This window comes from Neodiprion pinetum, chromosome 1, assembly GCF_021155775.2.
Source record: "Neodiprion pinetum isolate iyNeoPine1 chromosome 1, iyNeoPine1.2, whole genome shotgun sequence".
NCBI lineage: Eukaryota > Metazoa > Arthropoda > Insecta > Hymenoptera > Diprionidae > Neodiprion > Neodiprion pinetum.
Window position 1 is genome coordinate 12,892,679 of NC_060232.1, and position 20,201 is coordinate 12,912,879.

The 20,201-nt window shown below is 39.7% G+C and overlaps 2 protein-coding genes across 3 annotated transcripts in view; one reads left to right on the forward strand and one right to left on the reverse strand.

The window, feature by feature from the left end:
- The window catches only part of LOC124210794 (glutathione S-transferase 1-like), a 138,040-nt gene that overhangs the window by 62,876 nt on the left and 54,963 nt on the right, over positions 1–20,201 (forward strand). The window lies entirely within an intron of this gene.
- On the reverse strand, positions 3,706–9,037 carry LOC124218441 (E3 SUMO-protein ligase ZBED1-like). The gene is made up of 4 exons (XM_046624916.2): positions 8,876–9,037; positions 6,304–7,948; positions 4,107–4,167; positions 3,706–3,994 (listed from the first exon to the last, which is right to left on the reverse strand). The coding sequence occupies exons 1-4, from the start codon at positions 9,035–9,037 to the stop codon at positions 3,706–3,708; spliced, it is 2,157 nt and encodes a 718-aa protein (XP_046480872.2).

Below are 20,201 nucleotides of genomic sequence, written 5' to 3' on the forward strand. Positions count from 1 at the left end.
GGTATACTCCACTTCAGCGCTGACTGTGTAGGACGCACCAGAAGTACCTCTCTAACCGGCATGCGCATTTACGAAAGCCGCGAGCAAAGGTGAGGTGCGGGGTCTGCCCAACCTGTGGGAAGAAGATGAGCGACCAGCACTGGGAGAAGTGCTACCTGGAGCGCTACCTCTCACGCCGGAGGCCGGGAAGCAGCAATTGCACCCTCTGCGGCCAGAGCGTGGGCGACCGACCGGGTCTCCACGCAGGCCACTGCGTGGAAGCTTTCGGTCATCTCCTCGGCGCGAAGAATGCCCCCGTCGCCCCTGCAGCTCCGAGAACCATCCACGGGGCCGGCCGAACGACCCGACAGGACGGCGCGATGCAGACGATGACGTTCCGACACCGTCTGACGGTTAGTGCCAAGGAATAGGGTGTCCAGACTAAGCAGGACACCAAGGAAAAGGGGATCCAAACCGACCCCATAGTCATCCTGGAGGGAGAAGAGGCTCCCTTCCTGATAGATTTCCGAAGGCTAAGCAAGGCCATGATTCCCGCGGTGCGATCACGAATCCTGGGACGCTGGCTCTCGCTCCAGCGAGAAACGGACCAGCTCCTCGGACCCGCGGCGGAGGACGCAACAGAGGAAGGCGATTTGATCGCCTGGGAAGAGCTGGCCGGCGAAACACCGCCCGCGACACCAGACTCTCCGGTGAACCTCGCAGATGCTCTGCAAGGTGAACCGGAGGTCGAGAAAACCTTAAAATCATCATGATACGTAATAACGAATTTACCGACGAAGAAGTAATTATCGGATTTGGCAACGCGACGTCAGAGTTTTCGCTACAAGATCTTCTGTGGCTCGTTGAGTGTGTTCGGAGAGCTCGTGTGCAACCGCACAGACTACACAAAATATATTTTCAAGACAAAACGTTAATCCTGACTTTTCAAAAATGGCAAAACAAAGTAATTGCAGTATTATCGGACATCGAACCAGCTGACGATGAACGCGAAGCTGATTTCAGCGAGTGTCGTCAGATCAACGAGGAGTAAGGAAGAAACCGAACCGTATACATCTGATGTTACCCACACAATCGAAGACACATCATTTCAGTAGCTTCTAGTAGTTTTTCAAGGATTCTGTGTGGGCGGAATACGGCTATAAAAGTCTGAATTTCAGGTCAGAAAGACAGTCTTGCATCTTCAGTCTGTCGATTGATGTGATGTTAAAGTGTACCGACATCAAGCTCGAGCTTCTCACCGACATAGATACAAAGCAGAACTAAAATAGCGTATCAATCTGTTCTTAAAAAATATTCACGACTTGAAAACCGTTATTAACCAGAAGTCAGAACTCAACAAAGTGACAAAAAAGTTCGCTAATCTAAATTTATCAAGAAACACATAACTACTGAACATTGAAAAAAAAAATGGATTTCACAAAACTCAACAAAGCTGCAAGCATGAACGAATTTCTGTCGACGAAGAAATTGACGGAGCTGGAAATTTTTCAAAATCTATAAAGTCACCAACATTCGACGAGTGCAAACGAGGCTCGGGCAGCGTGTCGTCACAGACCTGAACACCGAATTCAGCATGTTCTTACCGGCACGGATTGTGTGACTGCTGAACGAGGACGAGATCCAATATCAGAAATTGGTGCAGACGATGGAGGAGGAGCGGTTGTTCTTGCAGTATCTGGACGGTCAGTACGGTCAAATTGAATTAAAAGATGCGTCGACTCTCGCTTAATTTGTACACCGTACCTGGACAACGTGTGCAGCGTCTCCAATTATTCTACGTTGCATAACCTTTAAGAAAATTGTATACATTTTTTGACCAAGCTATTTATCTTATACTATTTAATAGTTCGACGTTCAGTATTGAATAAAAAAATGTATGTATTTGTCACTCAGCGCTAAACTATCCTGTCCACCTTAAACTCAACAAATTGTTGGTAACAGCAATTCGAATCTACTTTTACAATCTGAGAAAGTGCTATTTTGAACACCGATGAGCAAAGATGAAGGTTTTCTAAGCCACGTTTTGAACCTCGTAACTGTAACGTGAACTGTACGATGAGATTTCAGCGGACTCAGTCAAGGATAGAGTGCAAGGTCGACCAATATCTGAGTTAGCGTACGTTTAAAGCTGCAGGTCCTACGGAGTTGGGTTACTATTGATCTTGGAATGCAGAACATGATGACGTTGGTGTACAGATTAGTCCAGAATGAGATGCAAGGTTGAGGCGCGGTTGAGATTTCGTTTGACAAGTTTTTATTAATCTTACAAAAAAGTATTAGATATAATATATATATATATATATTCGGTTTCTCAACAAAATTTTTCGAAAAGTTTCAACGATTGGAGAAAAGACGAGAATTATCACAACGATCGGACTCTTGAAAGCGCTCGCGGAAGAATTCAAACGTCTTCAGAAAACGGATGAAGGTACGTGGTCGACGAAAATAATACTTGGAATCGTGGAGTTTCGACTTGACGTTGAGCGGCCCGCGGTCAAAGGATTTCGGTGCAACGTTGAATTCTGGAAGTTTCTGAAATTTGGAATTAAAAACGGTTGGTATTGATAATAAAAAAATATTTTATTGGAAAAAAGTTAAGCTAGTGAGTACGAGAGAGTATCAAAATACGATGTCGTTCAACAATCTGTTCTATACGACGTTGAATTCTGGAAGTTTCTGAAATAAACTTTTGACTAACAGGATAGAGGTTCTCAATCGAAAACGGATCGTGAAACAATGACTACGAGATCTGGTATTTATTTAATGAAATTGAGAATCGGTTTCGTGGAGTCAGATATCCCCTGATTCGTCGTAACTCAAATGTATTAAAATATTATCGAAGACAAAAATGGTCTGCACGCTGTGAACTACAGCATCAAGTCGTGAAACTACGACTACGAGATCATGCAGTTGTTCCTCCTGGAGCCGTGTCTCGATATGACGATGTATATATATGCGACGTATGTTCGGTAGATCAGGTCCCGGAAACATCACATCCTGTGGCGCCGGCTCCGGACTTGGCGGCAAGTTGAATACATTGGAATTTATTTAATGAAATTAAGAATCTGTTTCGTGGAGCCAGATATCCCCTGATTCGTCGTAACTTAAACGTATCAAAATATCAACGAAGACAAAAAAGGTCTGTACATTACGAACTACAGCATAAGGTCGTAAAACAATGACTATATGATCTGGTACTTATTTATTTAATGAAATTAAGAATCTGTTTCGTGGAGCCAGATATCCCCTGATTCGTCGTAACTTAAACGTATCAAAATAATATCGAAAACAAGAAAGGTCTGTACATTGCGAACTACAGCATAAAGTCGTGAAACTATGACTAGATGCGCACAGTTTGAATTAGTATCAGACATTTTGTTCAATTTCTACCACGATGGTCAACCGAAATCCATCAAATCAACGACTTCAACTTTTTTCACTCAGAATTTTCCAAACTTTTTACGTCAACTGTTGAAGCTGCAGCGACACGCGTTCCGTTGTGAAATTTTTTTTTTTTTCAAAAAACCCTGTTTATCCCACTACTGTAACATTATTCGTATATTACTGTATGATACACTACTACTATTAAACTGTCTGTCGTTGGTTGATCATTAAAGAGATTTGAAACAAAGAAAAGACATATTTAATGTACTTTCTAAAAAAATTTAAGAAACCTAGAATCGTGAAAATTTACAAATTGTATATTTACATGCTCTCATGGACGCCAGTTACGTAAGACATCGTCTGGGTAATGGACCACCACAGTCCGCCGTTGGGTTCATCTTCAGACCTACTCTTTATCGGTATAGCCCACGCATACTTTGAAAAGATATCAATGACTGTGAGCATGTACTTGTAGCCTTTGTTTCGTCCAGCGTACGACGTCATGTCAACAAAATCCGCCCGCCAGGTCTCGTCGATGCCGCGCACGTCGATGCGGGTAGTTCCGGCGTGCAGGCTTGCGTTTCCTCGTTCATATTCCAACGCTCTTAGTCTAGTGCCAAAGAAAACACATATTTAATGTAATTTCTGAAAAATTTCAGAAACCTAGAATTATGAAAATTTACAAATTGTATATTTACATGCTTCTCGTGAACAAGAGTTACGTAAGACATCGTCTGGGTAATATACCACCACTGTCTGCCGTTGGTCGAGCCTTAAACAGATCTGAAACAAAGAAAACATATATTTGATGCACTTTCTAATAAATTTGAGAAACCTAGAATTCTGAAAATTTACAAAGTGCATATTTACATGCTCTCATGTAGGCGAGTTGCGTAAGACATCTTCTGGGTAGTAAACCATCTTTTCCTTCTGACAGAAGATGTCTGCAGAGGCCACATCGTTGCGTTTGCAATTCTCTTTGGACACGACGACATCGCGCGCAGGATGGTAGACTTTCGATGCGAGAGAACGGTATTCTTTCGTGTTTCGAAAACGATGCTCTTTCATTGAGACCCTCCTCCCGCGCGCAGTTTACGCAATACACACCCTGTGGCCCCCTTAAATACAAGACCCTACGGCAGGAAGTGGTGGTATAGAACCGCTGGTGAATGTCGCGTTCTCGATCCGCCCAGCGGATCCGTAGCGGAACTACCGATCCAGCAATCCGGATGATATCAAAAATTGCTGGATCGGTGTTGTTAAATAAACCAGCCATGCAAGCTGAAAAAATGACTTTCTGAGCTATGTGATCTGATATGTACATATATATTTTTTTCAAAAAATAATCAATCTTACTTTCATCCAATTGTTCCGCCATTCCGATGATGATGATGACTTCACGTTTTTGTCTTTTCCAGTTGGTTCTGCTGATAAAAAAAAATGGAAAACACACACAGACAAGTTAGACAATTGTTTGAACCATAAAAGTATAGTCTATAAGTTGTATGATAAAACTAAAGAACTTTTCAACTGCACTGATTTTTTTCTCACCCACCTGCACTCCTCGCTGGATTGAGAGCAACTGATTTTTTCTCGGCACCACTTTTCGATAAGCATCTTCCTGTGTTTAGGCTACTTGAACTCAACACCACAGGCAAAGTAAACCATCCCCTCTAACGCTCTTCGAGAACGCTATCCACTCGAGTTTCCAGCGAATAGCTCACTACCACAGTTCTATCGTACGTGAGATGTGTGTAAATTTTTCTTCAAGAACTGTCTCACCATCTTACGAACTGCACTTTCGTTCGTGCAATATCTAGAAATTTCTAGACCCGGTCTGCTGCCGACACTCTCGCCGCAGAGGGTGCAATTGGAGTTTGCCGACCTCCGGCTAGGGATGTGACCTCGAGTCGGAAAAATCGATTGCTCAATATCGATTTTTTTTTGTTTAGAAATAAATCGATTGGTAAAAAATCGATTTAAACAAAAATAATCGATTTTTGTTCATATTTCGATTTTTTATATATTTTTCTATACGATAAATGCCAATAAGATGAATTAGTAAAAATATATTATGAATATTTAATTCGAATGAAAAATATTCGAGGTAATAAGTATAAAAAAATAGTCAAATCGTCGATTTTCAGATTTTTTAATAATTCAGATTCGAACTCTTCACATACAAATTTTTAATATTCTTAAAGATTTAATTCGGTACAAATATTACAAAACAATACGTATAAAAATATGATTATTTTAGTCTCAAAACTAAAATACAAAACACATCACTTGCTACAATCTAAGTTTAGATAATGAAAAAAACGAATATTCAAATATATGAATTGGTATTATCACAAATGATCAGTAGTCAAGTTTAATATTAGACTAAATCAAGCATGAAATTAACTGGCTTATATTTATAATAATTAAAACGAAAGTCTAGTCTTAAAACTAGAAAATTCAATAAGTTTTTCGTAAACTTTAAGTTTAATTAATGATCTTAAAATAAATAATTGCCATAAATGTTTAGTTGTACTTAACATTTGACTAGAATCAAAGTAAAATAAACTGATTAGTTCAAGTAGAAAAATAAAAAGATAATTGTTAAATATCAAAATTGAAAAGGAAAATAAGCTTCTTTCAATCTTTGAGCTCCAATGATAAAAAAAAAACAAAAATAAATAATCGCTACAAATGTTTAATGTCACTTAAAATTTGACTAGAATCGAAGTAAAATAAACCGATTAGTTTAAGTAGTAAATAAAACGTTAATATTTAAAAACAAATTTTAAAATAAAAAGAAAGCTTTCTCCAAACTTTGAATCACAACATACAATAAAACTTCAATAAATTATTGCCATAAGTCTTCTGTTAAAGAGTTTAAAAATAATAATTTTGGTAATCGCTTTCCTAAAATACGATTTCGAGTTTTCCTCAAAATATTCCCAGCTTTAGAAAATAGCCTTTCAGCTGGTGCAGAAGTGGCCATCACTGAGAGATGTTTTACAGCTAAATTCGTTAACTTTGGAAAAGTTCCTTCATAGTTTTTCCATACATTTAGAGGGTCTACCTCAAGATTTGATAACGGTGCAGCAATATACAAGTCAAGCTCTGTATTCTTGGTCGTTGACGTGTTTGCTGACACTATTTTTTCATGGTGTACCTTCCATATATCTTGTCCGTTAACCGTCACTTCTGATGAAACCGATGATTCAGAATGGGTCACTGCTAGAACATCATCATTTCTCATGTTCAAACTCAAATATCGGTTTGTATAATCGATTGTCTTTGACAAGGATAACGGCTCATCTAAATAAATTTTTTTAAATCTAGGATCCAAAAAAGTTGCGACTGAGAAAAGGTGAACTTTTTGGATGTTTTCAAATCTTTTGATCAACTCCGTTTGCAGTGAATATTTTAATTGGTTAGCCAAATCACTATCTATCGTTGTTGCATCTAATAGAATTCTCAAACACTTGATCATAGGTATGGCTTTACTGGCTGTCACATATTTTTCGGCGCTCATTTTTTCAGTGACATCGTGAAAAGGTCTTAAAACTTTTTCTATTTCTTTAAGTACAACAATTTCGTTTGCTTGAAGCATTTGGGGTGCATTTGGATGTTTTAATAAAATAGATCCTATTGCACTACTCATTAATATAAAACGTTCAATCATAAGTAATTGTGAGTTCCATCTAGTGGATACGTCACCAACTAAATGCTTCACTTTTCCATCAGGAATTTTTTCCTGCGTTTGTAATTGTCGCAACTCTTCAGCGCCTACGCCACTTTGGTGGAACCAAGTTACAATTTTTCGAACTTTATCCAAAAATAATTTCACTTCAGTAGATTTCACTGAATTATCAACCACTAAATTCAGTGTATGAGCTACACATCGAATATGTTTTGCCCGACCAAAACTAATTTCAACAGCCTTAACTATGTTACTGCCATTATCAGTAGTAACACTTACAATTTTTTCAATAGACAAATCCCAATCTCCACATACTTTAAGAATCATCTCCGATAAATATTCTCCGGTATGGTTCTCATGTAGCGGTTCACATGCAATGCTCATAGATTGCATTTCATAGTTTTCTATGAAGTGCACTGTCACACCTAAAAAACTTCTTAATTGCATATCCTTCCATTCATCTATTGTGAGACAGATATTTTTAATAGATTTTAATTTTTGTTTGATAATAGTTTTCTTTTCTTCATATTTAGTGTCGATAAGTTCTGTGATTGTTTTGCGACATGGAACGTTGTACAAAGGTGCCACAGTCTTCATTAACTTTTTGAATCCTATTCCTTCCACCATACTGTAAGGAAGACTGTCTCGAGTTATCATTTCTGCGATAGTCTGCGTTATTTGTTTACTTTTATCGCCATTTGGAGCATATGCAGAAACTCTCGAAAAAGCAGCTCCAATACTTAATTTAGCTCGTTTTGGCGTTGAAAATAAAGCCTCACTTCCTGTTGATAAAGTTGTTTTCGAAGTTTGTGCCAATGGATTGATATTATCACAGTTATTAATATCCTGAATAGCAACTGCACATGAATTCTGTAGCGATAAAAATAAAAATTAAATTAAATTGAATATTTATTCATTATTTCATCGAAATTATTATTTACATTAATTTTTAAAAAATGAATAATAGCTAAAACACCTTTTGATGACATGCATTTTTGATTTCAGAATTAAATAGAGAAATATATAATCATAAATGCGTTATTAACCTCTGAAATGATGTTACTATGGAGTAAGAAATAGAGAATCAAATTTTATTTTCATAAGTCTAAAATATTTGCAATTAATGCATATAAAATTTACTTATTATTTGAATTTTATGATTTGCTCTCATAAAGACCATAACAAAGAATAAATAATGACTTTTTGCATTAAATGATTAGTGTTACCTCGTCAACTTCTAAAACAGCGGAATGTTTCCTTTCCATATGCTGTTTTAAGTTTGTAGTGTTACTACACGTTTTTAATGCTTTTGGACAATATTTACATTGTGCAGTGGCATTGTCCTTATTTATTACAAAATACTTTCGCCAGCAACTTTTAGGTGTTTTACCAGTGAAAGACATTTTTAAGGTTAATGGGAATTATTTTGACACTTCAAAAAGATGAAAATAAAAACAAAAAATATCACAGCTTATTATATCTTAGTACCGATGGCGCTGCTTTTTTATCGACATGCTCAATAAACTTACTTACCCATTCGTCGCACAGATGGCACTATTTACAAAAATCAATTTAAAATGTGTAATTCTAATAATCGATTTTTTAAAAATCGATGTTCACCATTAATAAAATCGGTTATAAAAAAATCGACGATAAAAAAAATAATCGATTAAAATAAAAATCGATTATTTATTCACTTCCCTACCTCCGGCGCGAGAGGTAGCGCTCCAAGTAGCACTCCTCGCAGTGCTGGTCGTTTTCTTTCCTCCCGCAGGTCGGGCAGATGCCGCGCCTCACCTTGTCCACCGCCCGGGTCATCGTCGCTGACGTCGTTTTCGCCGGCGGAGGTACCTTCGCCAGCTTCGGCGAGGCGGTCGAAGCCGCCGCCTCAGCCGGTGCTGGTGCTGGTGCTGGTGCTCGTTCGGGTGCTGGTTCTCGTGCCGGTGCTCGTATCGCCATCTCGTACTTCGATAGGCACGAGATTGCGTGGCTCAGCTGCTCATTTTCTGGTCGTTCTGTTTCACATATAGGGCAGGGGCTGAGGTCCGAACCACCTGCCAGGTCTGCCCATCTCAAGTAGCAATTTATCCAATTGGCGCAACTCGTCTGGCTCTCGTGGCAGACCGCGCACGCCTTGTTCGCTGTCGCCCTGGCGAACGTGCGGAGATAACTTGCGTCGGACACTTTTTTCTTGATTTTTGAAATGCACTAAATTCTTTTCCAAGGTTTTCGCGACTGCTCGGGTCTGACTTCAGGAATCGAATGGCGTTGGTTAATCCCTCTGAGGTCCTCTGGCTCTCCTTCTCCTTGGTGTTGTGGTGGGAGAAGTCTCGATGTCATCTACTGTGAAATTATTCGTATATTACTATATGATACACTACTACTAAATACTACCACTATTGAACTGTCTGTCGTTGGTTGATCATTAAAGAAATCTGAAACAAAGAAAGCACATATTTAATGTAATTTCTGAAAAATTTAAGAAACCTAGAATTACGAAAATTTGCAAATTGTATATTTACATGCTCTCATGGACGCGAGTTATGTAAGACATCGTCTGGGTAATAGACTACCACTGTCTGCCGTTGGTTGAGTCTTAAGGAGATCTGAAACAAAGAAAACACATATTTGATGCACTTTCTAATAAATTTGAGAAACCTAGAATTCTGAAAATTTACAAATTGCATATTTACATGCTCTCATGTAGGCGAGTTGCGTAAGACATCTTCTGGGTAGTAAACCATCTTTTCCTTCTGACAGTACAATTCCAGAAGATGTCTGCAGAGGTCACATCGTTGCGTTTGCAATTCTTTTTGGACACGATGACATCGCGCGCAGGATGGTAGACTTTCGATGCGAGAGAACGGTATTCTTTCGTGTTTCGAAAACGATGCTCTCTCATCGAGACCCTCCTCCCGCGCGCAGTTTACGCAATACACACCCTGTGGCCCCCTCGAGTACAAGACCCTACGGCAGACAGTGGTGGCATAGAACCGATTTCGGATGTCGCGTTCACGATCCGCCCAGCGGATCCGCAGTGGAACCACCGATCCAGCAATCCGGATGATGTCAAAAATTGCTGGATCGGTGTTATTAAACCAACTAGCCATGCAAGCTGAAAGAAATTATTTTCTGAGCTATGTGCTCTGATATATAGTATTTTCAAAAAAATAATCAATCTTACTTTCATTCAATTGCTCCGCCATTTCGATGACTTTTTTGTGAATTTTTGTACACTCTAGGTAAAAAAAATGTATGAGTGCACTGATTTGGATCACCCACCTTGACAGTTTGAAAGCTTGACTGCTGATGAATTCATCAGACGGACGGAGCACCCCACTCTTCGTACAGCTTCTTCATATGTTTTAGGTTCACAATTAAACTAATACCAAATCATGAAGTGGTTGACACTTGTCGGTTACGTTTGCAGGATTTATCCTTCTCACTCTGTCCTCCTGCACTAGTGCGTAGACCTCGAAATCGTGAAACTGACACCGTGGGCAAAGTAACACATCTCCATAACGCTCTTGGAGAACGATATCTACTAGGCCTATCACAGTTCCATGTATAACTCTAGCGATTAGTTCACTCTCCAGCTCTCTCTCGTACATGAGGCGTGCGAAACTTCTTCGCCGAGTTCCAAGAACTGCCTCGCCATCTTACACGCGCTGCAGGTTCGTTCGAGAAATATCTTGAAATTTTCATTAAAGAATATTGCATACGGTTGTCCGCGAATTTTCGACAATGCGTAAGTCAGGCTGTTGTTGCTTGCCGACAAAAGGGACCGTGCTAGCGTAAAGCAGTCCTTCTAAAGCAAATCTTGCAACGATAGCTTTGTCAAGTATGTGCGATTGAAAGGAGAAAAAACAAACAAGGATTCAGAAAATTGCTTGAAAATTAATAAAATCATGGAGACGGTGCTTAAGATTTTATCTAAGAAATCTTCACCGACAGAAATTCAAAAGTGAATTCGATTTGGAACCCAAAATATCAGACGTGTTGACCAAAGTGGTAACTTTCCAAGAAAAAGACTCTGGTTGACCGTTGATCGAAATAATCGATTTGATTGTGAATATTAACAAGTACGTACTAGTACGAGGAGGTGTGTTCACATACATACCATTCCCTAAGGATATTCAAGATAAGAAGGCTGTCGTCAACATTCGTAACAGCGACTCATACCCAGTGAACACAATTATGTCAAACTGATGTCAGAATGACGTCATGTCACGTCATGATTTACGTAAGATGTGAGTCATATATGAGTCACATATGACTCATAATTTCCCACTTCCTGACGTAAGATTCTTACGTAAGATAAATGACGTAAATATGACCTCCAATTGACATCATTATGACTTAACTGACGTCAAAATGACATAACTCTGATGTCATAGAGAATTAAAGTCGGTACCGGAAGCTTACAAAAATATGACGTCCAGCTGACGTACTTGTTATTTAGCTGACGTCAAGATGACTTAAATTTGAGGTAAAATAGTGATGTAAAGTTGCTTACAAAATTGTGACGTCTGGCTGACATGATTATAACTTACCTGACATCTCGATGACATAACTCTGATGTCATAGTGATAAAAAGTATTTAAGAATGCTTATAATAATATAACTGTTACAACAGAACTTGTAAAGTCAAAATGTTTATATTTTTCATTTATAAATAGTGATTATTTTGTTACTGTACCTCTATTACAATATAATAATTAATTTTGAAATTAGTTTATATATTTTATTTATGACAATATCCTAATATTTTCAATGTTAAAAATACATTTAATGTTTGCATTTAAAGAGAATTTGCGGTAAGTTAAATTTGGACACTAAATATAAAAGTAAAAATTAAGAAATGTCATATGAAATTCCACTTATGAATTATTAAATCAATACATGATACAACATAGAACATAAATAGAAAAGTATCGTTGATCGTTTTTTTTTATACCGTCGTGACATTAGTATTATGTCACTCGTATGTAAAAGAATGACCGGAAGCTGATGCTTAAGTATGACGTTCATCGTACATCAATTTTACGTAAAATTATGAGTTGTTTCTTACGTAAGAATATGACGGTATTATGATATCCTTTTGACGTCAGAATATGACTTGTAATTTATGTAATTGTATGATTTATTTCTTACGTAAATAATATATAAATTTATGACTTTGATGTGACGTCACACATATGATAGGGATAAGACATAATATTTACGTAATATTTAAGTCACAATCATGACGTCATATAAAAGTCAAATTTTATGTCAGCACTATGTCATAATGATGTCATACTACATGACATCATATCAGAGTCATCAATAAAGTCATTTTTATGTCATATCTATGTAAAAAGTCGATGATCTCTATGTGACCTATCTATGACGTCATATGGAGGTCATGTGTTCACTGGGTATTGCTTTCTTTGGTCGGTCACCGCAGCTCTGTTCCCAGCCGGCAACAACCATCCTAACGTGACCAGCTCGTATCCGCATTTCAGCCCAGTGCTACAGTATGATGGTATAAATTTTCCTATGTCTCTAGATGAAAATTCGTAAATATCGGGGGCGGTGAAGTGGTATATTAAACTATCCGCGTCGGTATACATTAATTTTGCCTGATGTCCAAATTTCGTTTCTATACTGGAAATTGTGAATAAAGGATTTTAAAGATCTTAAATGGAGAAGCCTGCATACATTGGTTTGTTGAGTTTGACTCTCGTTTTTACGCATTTCAACTATTATCATATTTTCATTGAAGATTGTACAGCTGTGGAAATTTGTTTTGGCTATAGTAGCTCTAGCACCGTATCTTCCACCCTATTTCGTAATCAATCCAACATCTCTGTATTTCCGAACGTTCTCCATTGTCTCACCGAAAAACAGCGTTGTTCATTGATTTATAAAAAATTTTCTCGAATTTAATGTTTGATTTTTTTTCTCAAATCCATGTATTTTTTAAACCACGCTGCTTGTCTGAACTTGAGAATTCGATGAATTGTGATTAATTTGAAACCTAACTCTAAACATTGTTTTAAAACGCGATAATGAATAACGTAGTTTTGCTTGATAAGTAATTTGACCGTCAGTTTAGGTTTCAATGCTTTAATCGGAAAATGCGAATCGTAATCTGACAGATTGTGGAATATCACCAGGACAGTATGTGCGTTTTGATCTGAAAGTGAGTGAAACATCTATCATATAACCAAGTACGACCATTACGGAAAATTTTGTTAAGAAGCTGAATATTTCGACTTCCGACTTTTATCCATTTTTCAATTTCTGCTGTTAATGATGATGATTTGCCCAACGCGCGAGGCTGTCCATGTGCGTGGAGCGGTACGCATCAGAACAATTACATGAATCGGCATGACATTCGGTGAACATCGGGACCACCCTACGATATCAAATTTTTACGTTTGCAAAACATAAACACAAGGGTTCATTATATAAGACTGCCAGTCCTGGAACAGCTGATTGACAGTCAAACTCAAGTGGTGTAAAGTGTCTTGTGCCTTCGAATATATATACTTTGCCAGAAAAGAAACGGTAAGTCCTTATACCAATTGCTACCTGACGTAAATTTTTTCAATTTATCACACTCCTTTAATTCTTTTGTTCGAAAAAATTAGATATATTTCCAACTACTTAGGAAAGTTCAAGTGATTTTAAAAACATTTTCAATTACTCAAAAATCTCCAAACTCAGCTTAATAGCTTTCGAATTCGTTTCTCGCCTTAACATTTTTCAACTACTGAAACATCTTCAAATTTTCTGAATATACCCTTTTTTTGGTGAACGTCATGTTTCAACGTACTCATATTTTGAATTCACCACATTTTTTCTTCCCCAGACCATGGTACCCAACGTTTTCAACCTACCGCCAAGTCCAGAGCCGAAGCCACCCGATGTGATGTATCCGGAACCTGATTTTCCAAATATACGCCTCATACATATAGATCGCAACATTGAGAGGCGGCTCAACGATGAACATCTAACGGAGCTTATACACCTCGTTTCGCAACTTGATACGGTGGTTCATGGTTTATTTTTTGGGTTTATTGACACTCTGATACACTTAACTTATGATAAGTCAGGTGATATCTGGCTGCACGAAACCACTCGGTGAATTCTTTGAATAAATACATTTTTTTAAACAAACATCAATGAAACTTACCCTTAAGGAGGAGTGTTAAGATTAATTACTCTAAAAACGATCCATGTAAATTAGGTTTAAGGATTTATAAAACGTGCAGATGTGAGTGCGCCTTAAGCATACGAGTATCCGTGCAGCGTTCAACGGCATGCGCAGAACAACAAAAGAAAAATGTGTCAGTCAGCAAGGAAGTCTGTAAAATAATCTATCGTAATAATCACCTCATACTCACTCGCTTAAGTTTTTCCAACAAAATATTTTTTTTTATCATCAAGACCAACCGTTTTAATTAAGAACCTCTATCCTGTCAGCTAAGAGTTTATTTCAGAAACTTACAGAATTCGACGTCGCCCCGAAATCCTTTGACCGCGGGCCGTTCAACGTCAAGTCGAAACTCGACGATTCCGAGTATTATTTTCATCGACCACGTACCTCCATCCGTTTTCTGGAGACGTTTGAATTTTTCCGCGCGCGCTTTCAAGTGTCCGATCGTTGTGATAATTCTCGTCTTTTCTCCTATCGTTGAAGCCTTTCGCAAAATTTTTTCAAGTAACCGAATATATCTATATATTATATTTAAAATTTTTTTTATAAAATAAATAAAAACTTGTCAAACGAAATCCCAACTGCGTCTCAACCTTGCATCTCATTCTGGACTAATCTGTACACCAACATAATCATGTTTCGCATTCCAAGAGCGATAGTAACCCAACTCCGTGGGACCTGCGGCTTCAAACGTACGCTAACTCAGATATTGGTCGACCTTGCACTCTATCCTTGACTGAGTCCGCTGAAATCTCATCGTACAGTTTACGTTACAGTTACGAGGTTCAAACGTAGCTTAAAAAACCTGATCGGTGTTCAAAATAGCACTTTCTTAGATTGTAAAAGTCGATTCGAATTGCTGTTACAAAAATTTGTTGGATTTAAGGTGGACAGGATGGTTTAGCGCTAAGTGATAATGACATATAAGTTTTAATATTTTTTTATTTAATATTGAACGTCGTACTATTAAGTGGTATAAAATAAAAGCTTTGTGAAAAACTGTATACAATTTCCTTGAAGGTTATGAAACGTAAAATAAATGGAGACGCTGCACACGTTGTCCAGGTACGGTGTACAAATTAGGCAAGAGTCGACGCATCTTTTAATTCAATTTGACCGTACTGACCGCCCAGATACTGCTAGAGCAACCGCTCCTCCTTCATTGTCTGCACCAATTTCTGATATTGGGTCTCAGTAGATAAGCAAGGCGGGTTCTGAGTACAAACACCTTCTTTACCGACCGAGCCGCTCCGCGCAGCCCAGACTCAAACCCTTTTCCGCGATGACGTCACAGTCTGCCGTACCGAAGGTCAAAACCGTGCAACCTTACCGACAGTTGTATCGATCGAGGGTCAAAATCGTGCTGTTTTACCGACAATCTTACCGACCGAAGGTCTGTAGTGCTCGCCTGTCCCACGATAGGACTGCTGATGTGTAACATGAACCACTCCGAATTCCTTTCCCACGGTAGGACTGCTGACGTGTAACGTCAACCGCCTCACATTCCTTTCCCACGTTATCAACCACGTGACATTCCAAAATTAATGGTTCCGAGAATTGTTTGTCCCAACGTCGCACCGAAATCCTTTGACCGCATACCGCTCGCCGTCGAAACTTGTCGAACGCATTGTTTTGTCTAACCACCTTATCAACCACGTGACATTCCAAAATTAATGGTTCCGAGAATTTGCTGATGTGTAACATGAACCACTCCGAATTCCTTTCCCACGGTAGGACTGCTGACGTGTTACGTCAACCACCTCACATTCCTTTCCCACCTTATCAACCACGTGACATTCCAAAATTAATGGTTCCGAGAATTAGTCGCGGTACAGAGCCTGCGGTGTCGGGTTACTATCGCTCTTGGAATGCCAAAAGGTGCGCGCGCATCCGTACAGCTGCCCTATAAAAAGACGTCTATCGTGATCGTCACTCTGTTCTCATCGTATTCTCATTGTGAACTGTTCTCACTCGTGAAATAACCTCGAAACGCGATGGATCTAGCAAAAGTTAACCACGTCAGCCGCCTGGAGAATCTGCCAACCAAGAAGATGTCGGAACTCGAAATTGGGGGAGTGTATGACGTCAACGGGTTACGACTGGTTAAAACAAAATTCGGGGTACGTGTTCTGGCGACAATCGATGGAGAATACAACGTCTTCTTACCACCGAGAATCGCAAGAGTTCTACAAGAAGATTCCAGTCAGCTGACTGAAATGTGTAGCATGGCCGGGGAAAATCGTCTGCAAATGAAATACCTTGGTGGAGAATTCAACAAGTTCGAATTTTCATGCAGTTATGCGCCTTAAATGAACTATGCGATCCCCCTCTACTTCCACAAAATTCATCCACGGTTCAAACAATGTTCTGTGTGTAAGTCTTACGTATAATAAACAAAAAAGATTGAAATTATGAATATTTTTTCATTTATCCTGTATACCTTTAATCCTACGTACGTTTTGTATCTAGAATTAAGTCTCAAAATCTAAGAAAATGTCCGAACACCACTAAGCAAAGACGGAGGGTTTCGAGCTGCAACTCTACGATGAGTATTTGGACGGGTTCAGACCGGAGTGCAAGGTCGGCCGATAGCCGCGGTCAGAGCCTGCGGTGTTGGGTTACTATCGCTCTAGGAATGCAAAACTCGGTTTGAGTACAGCTCGGTTAAGGATGGAGAGCAAGGTCGAATCTTACATAAGCTTCTGAAAAAAATTCTCTCTTAAGAGCTAAGGTGAAGGTATAAAATTATTTCATGAATATTCTTTAAAAGTTTTATTGAGTACAATTTTTAGAGTACGGTTGACAATTACTTCACAAAAAATAGTACAATAATTCTATTCAACAGTGTCATGACCAGGGTGATATATTCGCCAGGAATGCGGGACCGTTCTTGTAGACGCTTCTGCGCAGTAACACAAATCGTACAGCCTCGCCATCCGGACAGTACGATGATTTTGTAGCCAATTCTGGAGTATGCAAACGTTTCGTGCTGCACAGATTGCGTTGGGTATTGTGTGAAGGTCGCATCTCAGAGACACAGCTGAAGTTTTTGCAGGGTTTCAAGCGACGGGCAGTCAAAGTCCAACATATCGATGATTTCAACTTTCGGAACGATTTTGAGCAACCAATCTCGTTTTTCTTCTCCTTTTACGTACACGGTTTGAGCTTTGCACAGCCTGTCTTGAATGGTCCGCTCAACTTCCTCAAAAGGTACGGTTCCACAGCTCCAACGTAAGCCGTGAAAATCGCGTTCTAACCAAGAATTTTGGCTTTTATATTTGACGTCCAGTAAATTCCATTTGTAAGGTGGTTTGAAGAAAAACACTGAAGGAGATGCTTCCGAGTAGATTGAAATTACAGCCATTTCTTTTAACGTGAAGGTGTTGTTGAGAGGTCTACGAAAGCCTTGTACGTCAACGATGAGCTCCATCTTTGAACTGTGCGAGATGGTGGAAACGGGTCAGCTTTTATACCAACTTTTTCACCCCACCACTGAGCGGGTTGTATTCGACAATACGATCGTGAACGATCAAGCAGTACGCCGATGTTTCAGCCGCATCGTCAAAGACGACTGGTGTTTGAATGCTCAAGATTTCCTCCTCCATGGCACGTAGCAGATGATAAAAAAGCAAAATCGGATTTTTATTTGTCGGAAATTCCTCTTCCAAAAGGTGTCAGTTTCAGACCCAGAGCTATCAGGAACTCCACGTTTCGAGGTGTTAGCGGTTCGGGAATCGAACGACGACTGACTTGATCGGGGCATGTCGACTTACTGATATACCTACTCTTCGACAGTCTGTTATATACAATTCCCATCGTTTATTGCGATTTGATGTGTAGTCTCACAGTGATAACTTCTCCACGAAAATTAACCAGGTCTCCGTCTTGATCCACTAACCGGAGCTGAACGTGATCTATGGTCTTGACGGTGATCGGAAGGTAAATGACGTGCGACGGTACTTCCACGATCTTATATCCTGGTGGGACGGTCGGGAAAAACTCGTGAATAGTGTGTACTTTGTGTCCATTGACGTAGGCACCCGTTGTAATGCTACACTCGACTCGCAACGCGTTGACCTTGAGTATAGTTACAGGCACGTCCGATTCGTGAGTTTTGTCAACCTCCAATACACGTGGTGTAAATCCCAAAAGTTGAGCAATGGAATCATTCGGCTCAAAGTTAATCGTGTGGTTGCATGTGATTTCGCTGCGTAATGTATTATTGTTGGGTTTGATGGCGAGTACCGATTGTTGAAGCAATCCTGGACCATGTTGAGAATACGGAGTATTTTGCGTTTACCGAGCGTGAGCAAGTGATTCCACCGGAAGAAGCACGGCCCGACTCAATAATCATATTTGACGATGTAGCGTGCGAGAAGCAGGACAATATTAGAGCCTACTTTTGCATGGGTAGACATCACGACGTTGACTGTTTCTATCTCTGTCAGACGTACGCGCGTATTCCCAAACATCTCGTGCGCGACAACGTAAACTTACTCGTGTTATTCAAACAAGACGATATGAACCTGAGACACGTATACAACGATCATGTGAACACCGATATGTCTTACACAGAGTTTAAAAGTGTGTGCTCTGCATGCTGGAACGGTGAGAAGTACGGGTTTCTGGTGATCGACAAAGACAGTGAGCTCAACGAAGGACGATACAGGAGGGGATTCGATTCTTTTGTTAGCCTGGAAAAGGAATAAAATTTACCGTTTTCGAGCGAGAGACGCAGTAGCGCTGCAGACTCAGTTGCGTCAACATGCAGAGCTCTGAAATTTCCAAGCAAAAAGATGTCCTACATCAGATCGCTCAAGCAAGTGCTGCGATCCGTCGAAAACACAGATTGCTCAAGTCGGGCAGGGAATCTACGACTCAGAAATTGAGTGACGTTTTCAAACCAGTAGTGACTCCGTTGCAAGAACTGGTGAATGTTACAAAAGACACCAAACCTGTCAAACAAGAGGTGGAAGAAATTAAAGAAGAAATAAAGGAGATGAAAAATGAAACGAAAAATGAAACTGTCTCGGAAATGGACGATTCCTTTGCTTCGGCGGGGAATGAAACAGTCGTAGAAACACCGGTCGAGGACGAGTATTTTGCACTGATGAGAGATGCGAAGACAAAAGGCGAATTGGACAACGTGTACGGTGTACGCAACCTCTCAAACGGACTGATGATCGGTGATTCGTTGATATCTTTTGAGAGTGACTACGTTCGTATTGGCGACACGCGTTACCCGAAAACGAAGGGTTTGCTGGAACTTTTGTTCAAAAAGAAGCCCGACGGTTCTTCTGTGAGCGCCGGAGATCGGGAAAATTTTAAAAACATAATCCTCGCAACGAACGCGCATAAGAAGTATTACTCATCCGACGGGGCTGTTCGAAACGATAACAGTTACAAATTTAGAAATGTCATTGCCGAATTAATGGATTATTCTCCGTCACCTCGCCGAAAGGGTAAAGGTCTACTTCCGCAAGCTATGATCACTCGACAAGGTGTTGAAACGGAATACGTCTTCTGGGATGATCCAAACGAGTTGGTGGAGCGTCTTCGTTTACTCCTGGCATCTCAGGCAGCGGGAAATCCGAGTCACAATAACGAAATAATCTCCATTATCGAAAAGCTACGCAAAGCAGGAATCATTTATTAAGCAGCTCCCGTCATTTTTGCATTCATTACCGAGATGAGCATCGACGTGTTTGGACGTCAGCTGAATAAAAACACGACCGCGAGCACTCGCGGTCCTCCGGGTGTCGGGTTTCAAATAACAGCGGACGGGCATTACGATATACGGAACAAGAGACTGTGCAACGTCGCGGATCCCGCAGAGCCGAACAATGCTGTAACTTTAAAAACCTTGAGACGAAAATTCAGCGTGCTGCAAAAACGAATCGAACGTCGGATTATCCT

Excerpts from the sequence above, each read along its gene's own strand:
- LOC124218441 (XM_046624916.2), bottom strand. The coding sequence starts at position 9,037 with ATGGCGATACGAGCACCGGCACGAGAACCAGCACCCGAACGAGCACCA. Across the intron at positions 7,949-8,875 it reads TGACCCGGGCGGTGGACAAG|AATTCATGTGCAGTTGCTAT; the intron begins GTGAGGCGCGGC and ends TTATCGCTACAG. Across the intron at positions 4,168-6,303 it reads TTTGAGGAAAACTCGAAATC|ATCTGTTTAAGGCTCGACCA; the intron begins GTATTTTAGGAA and ends TCTTTGTTTCAG.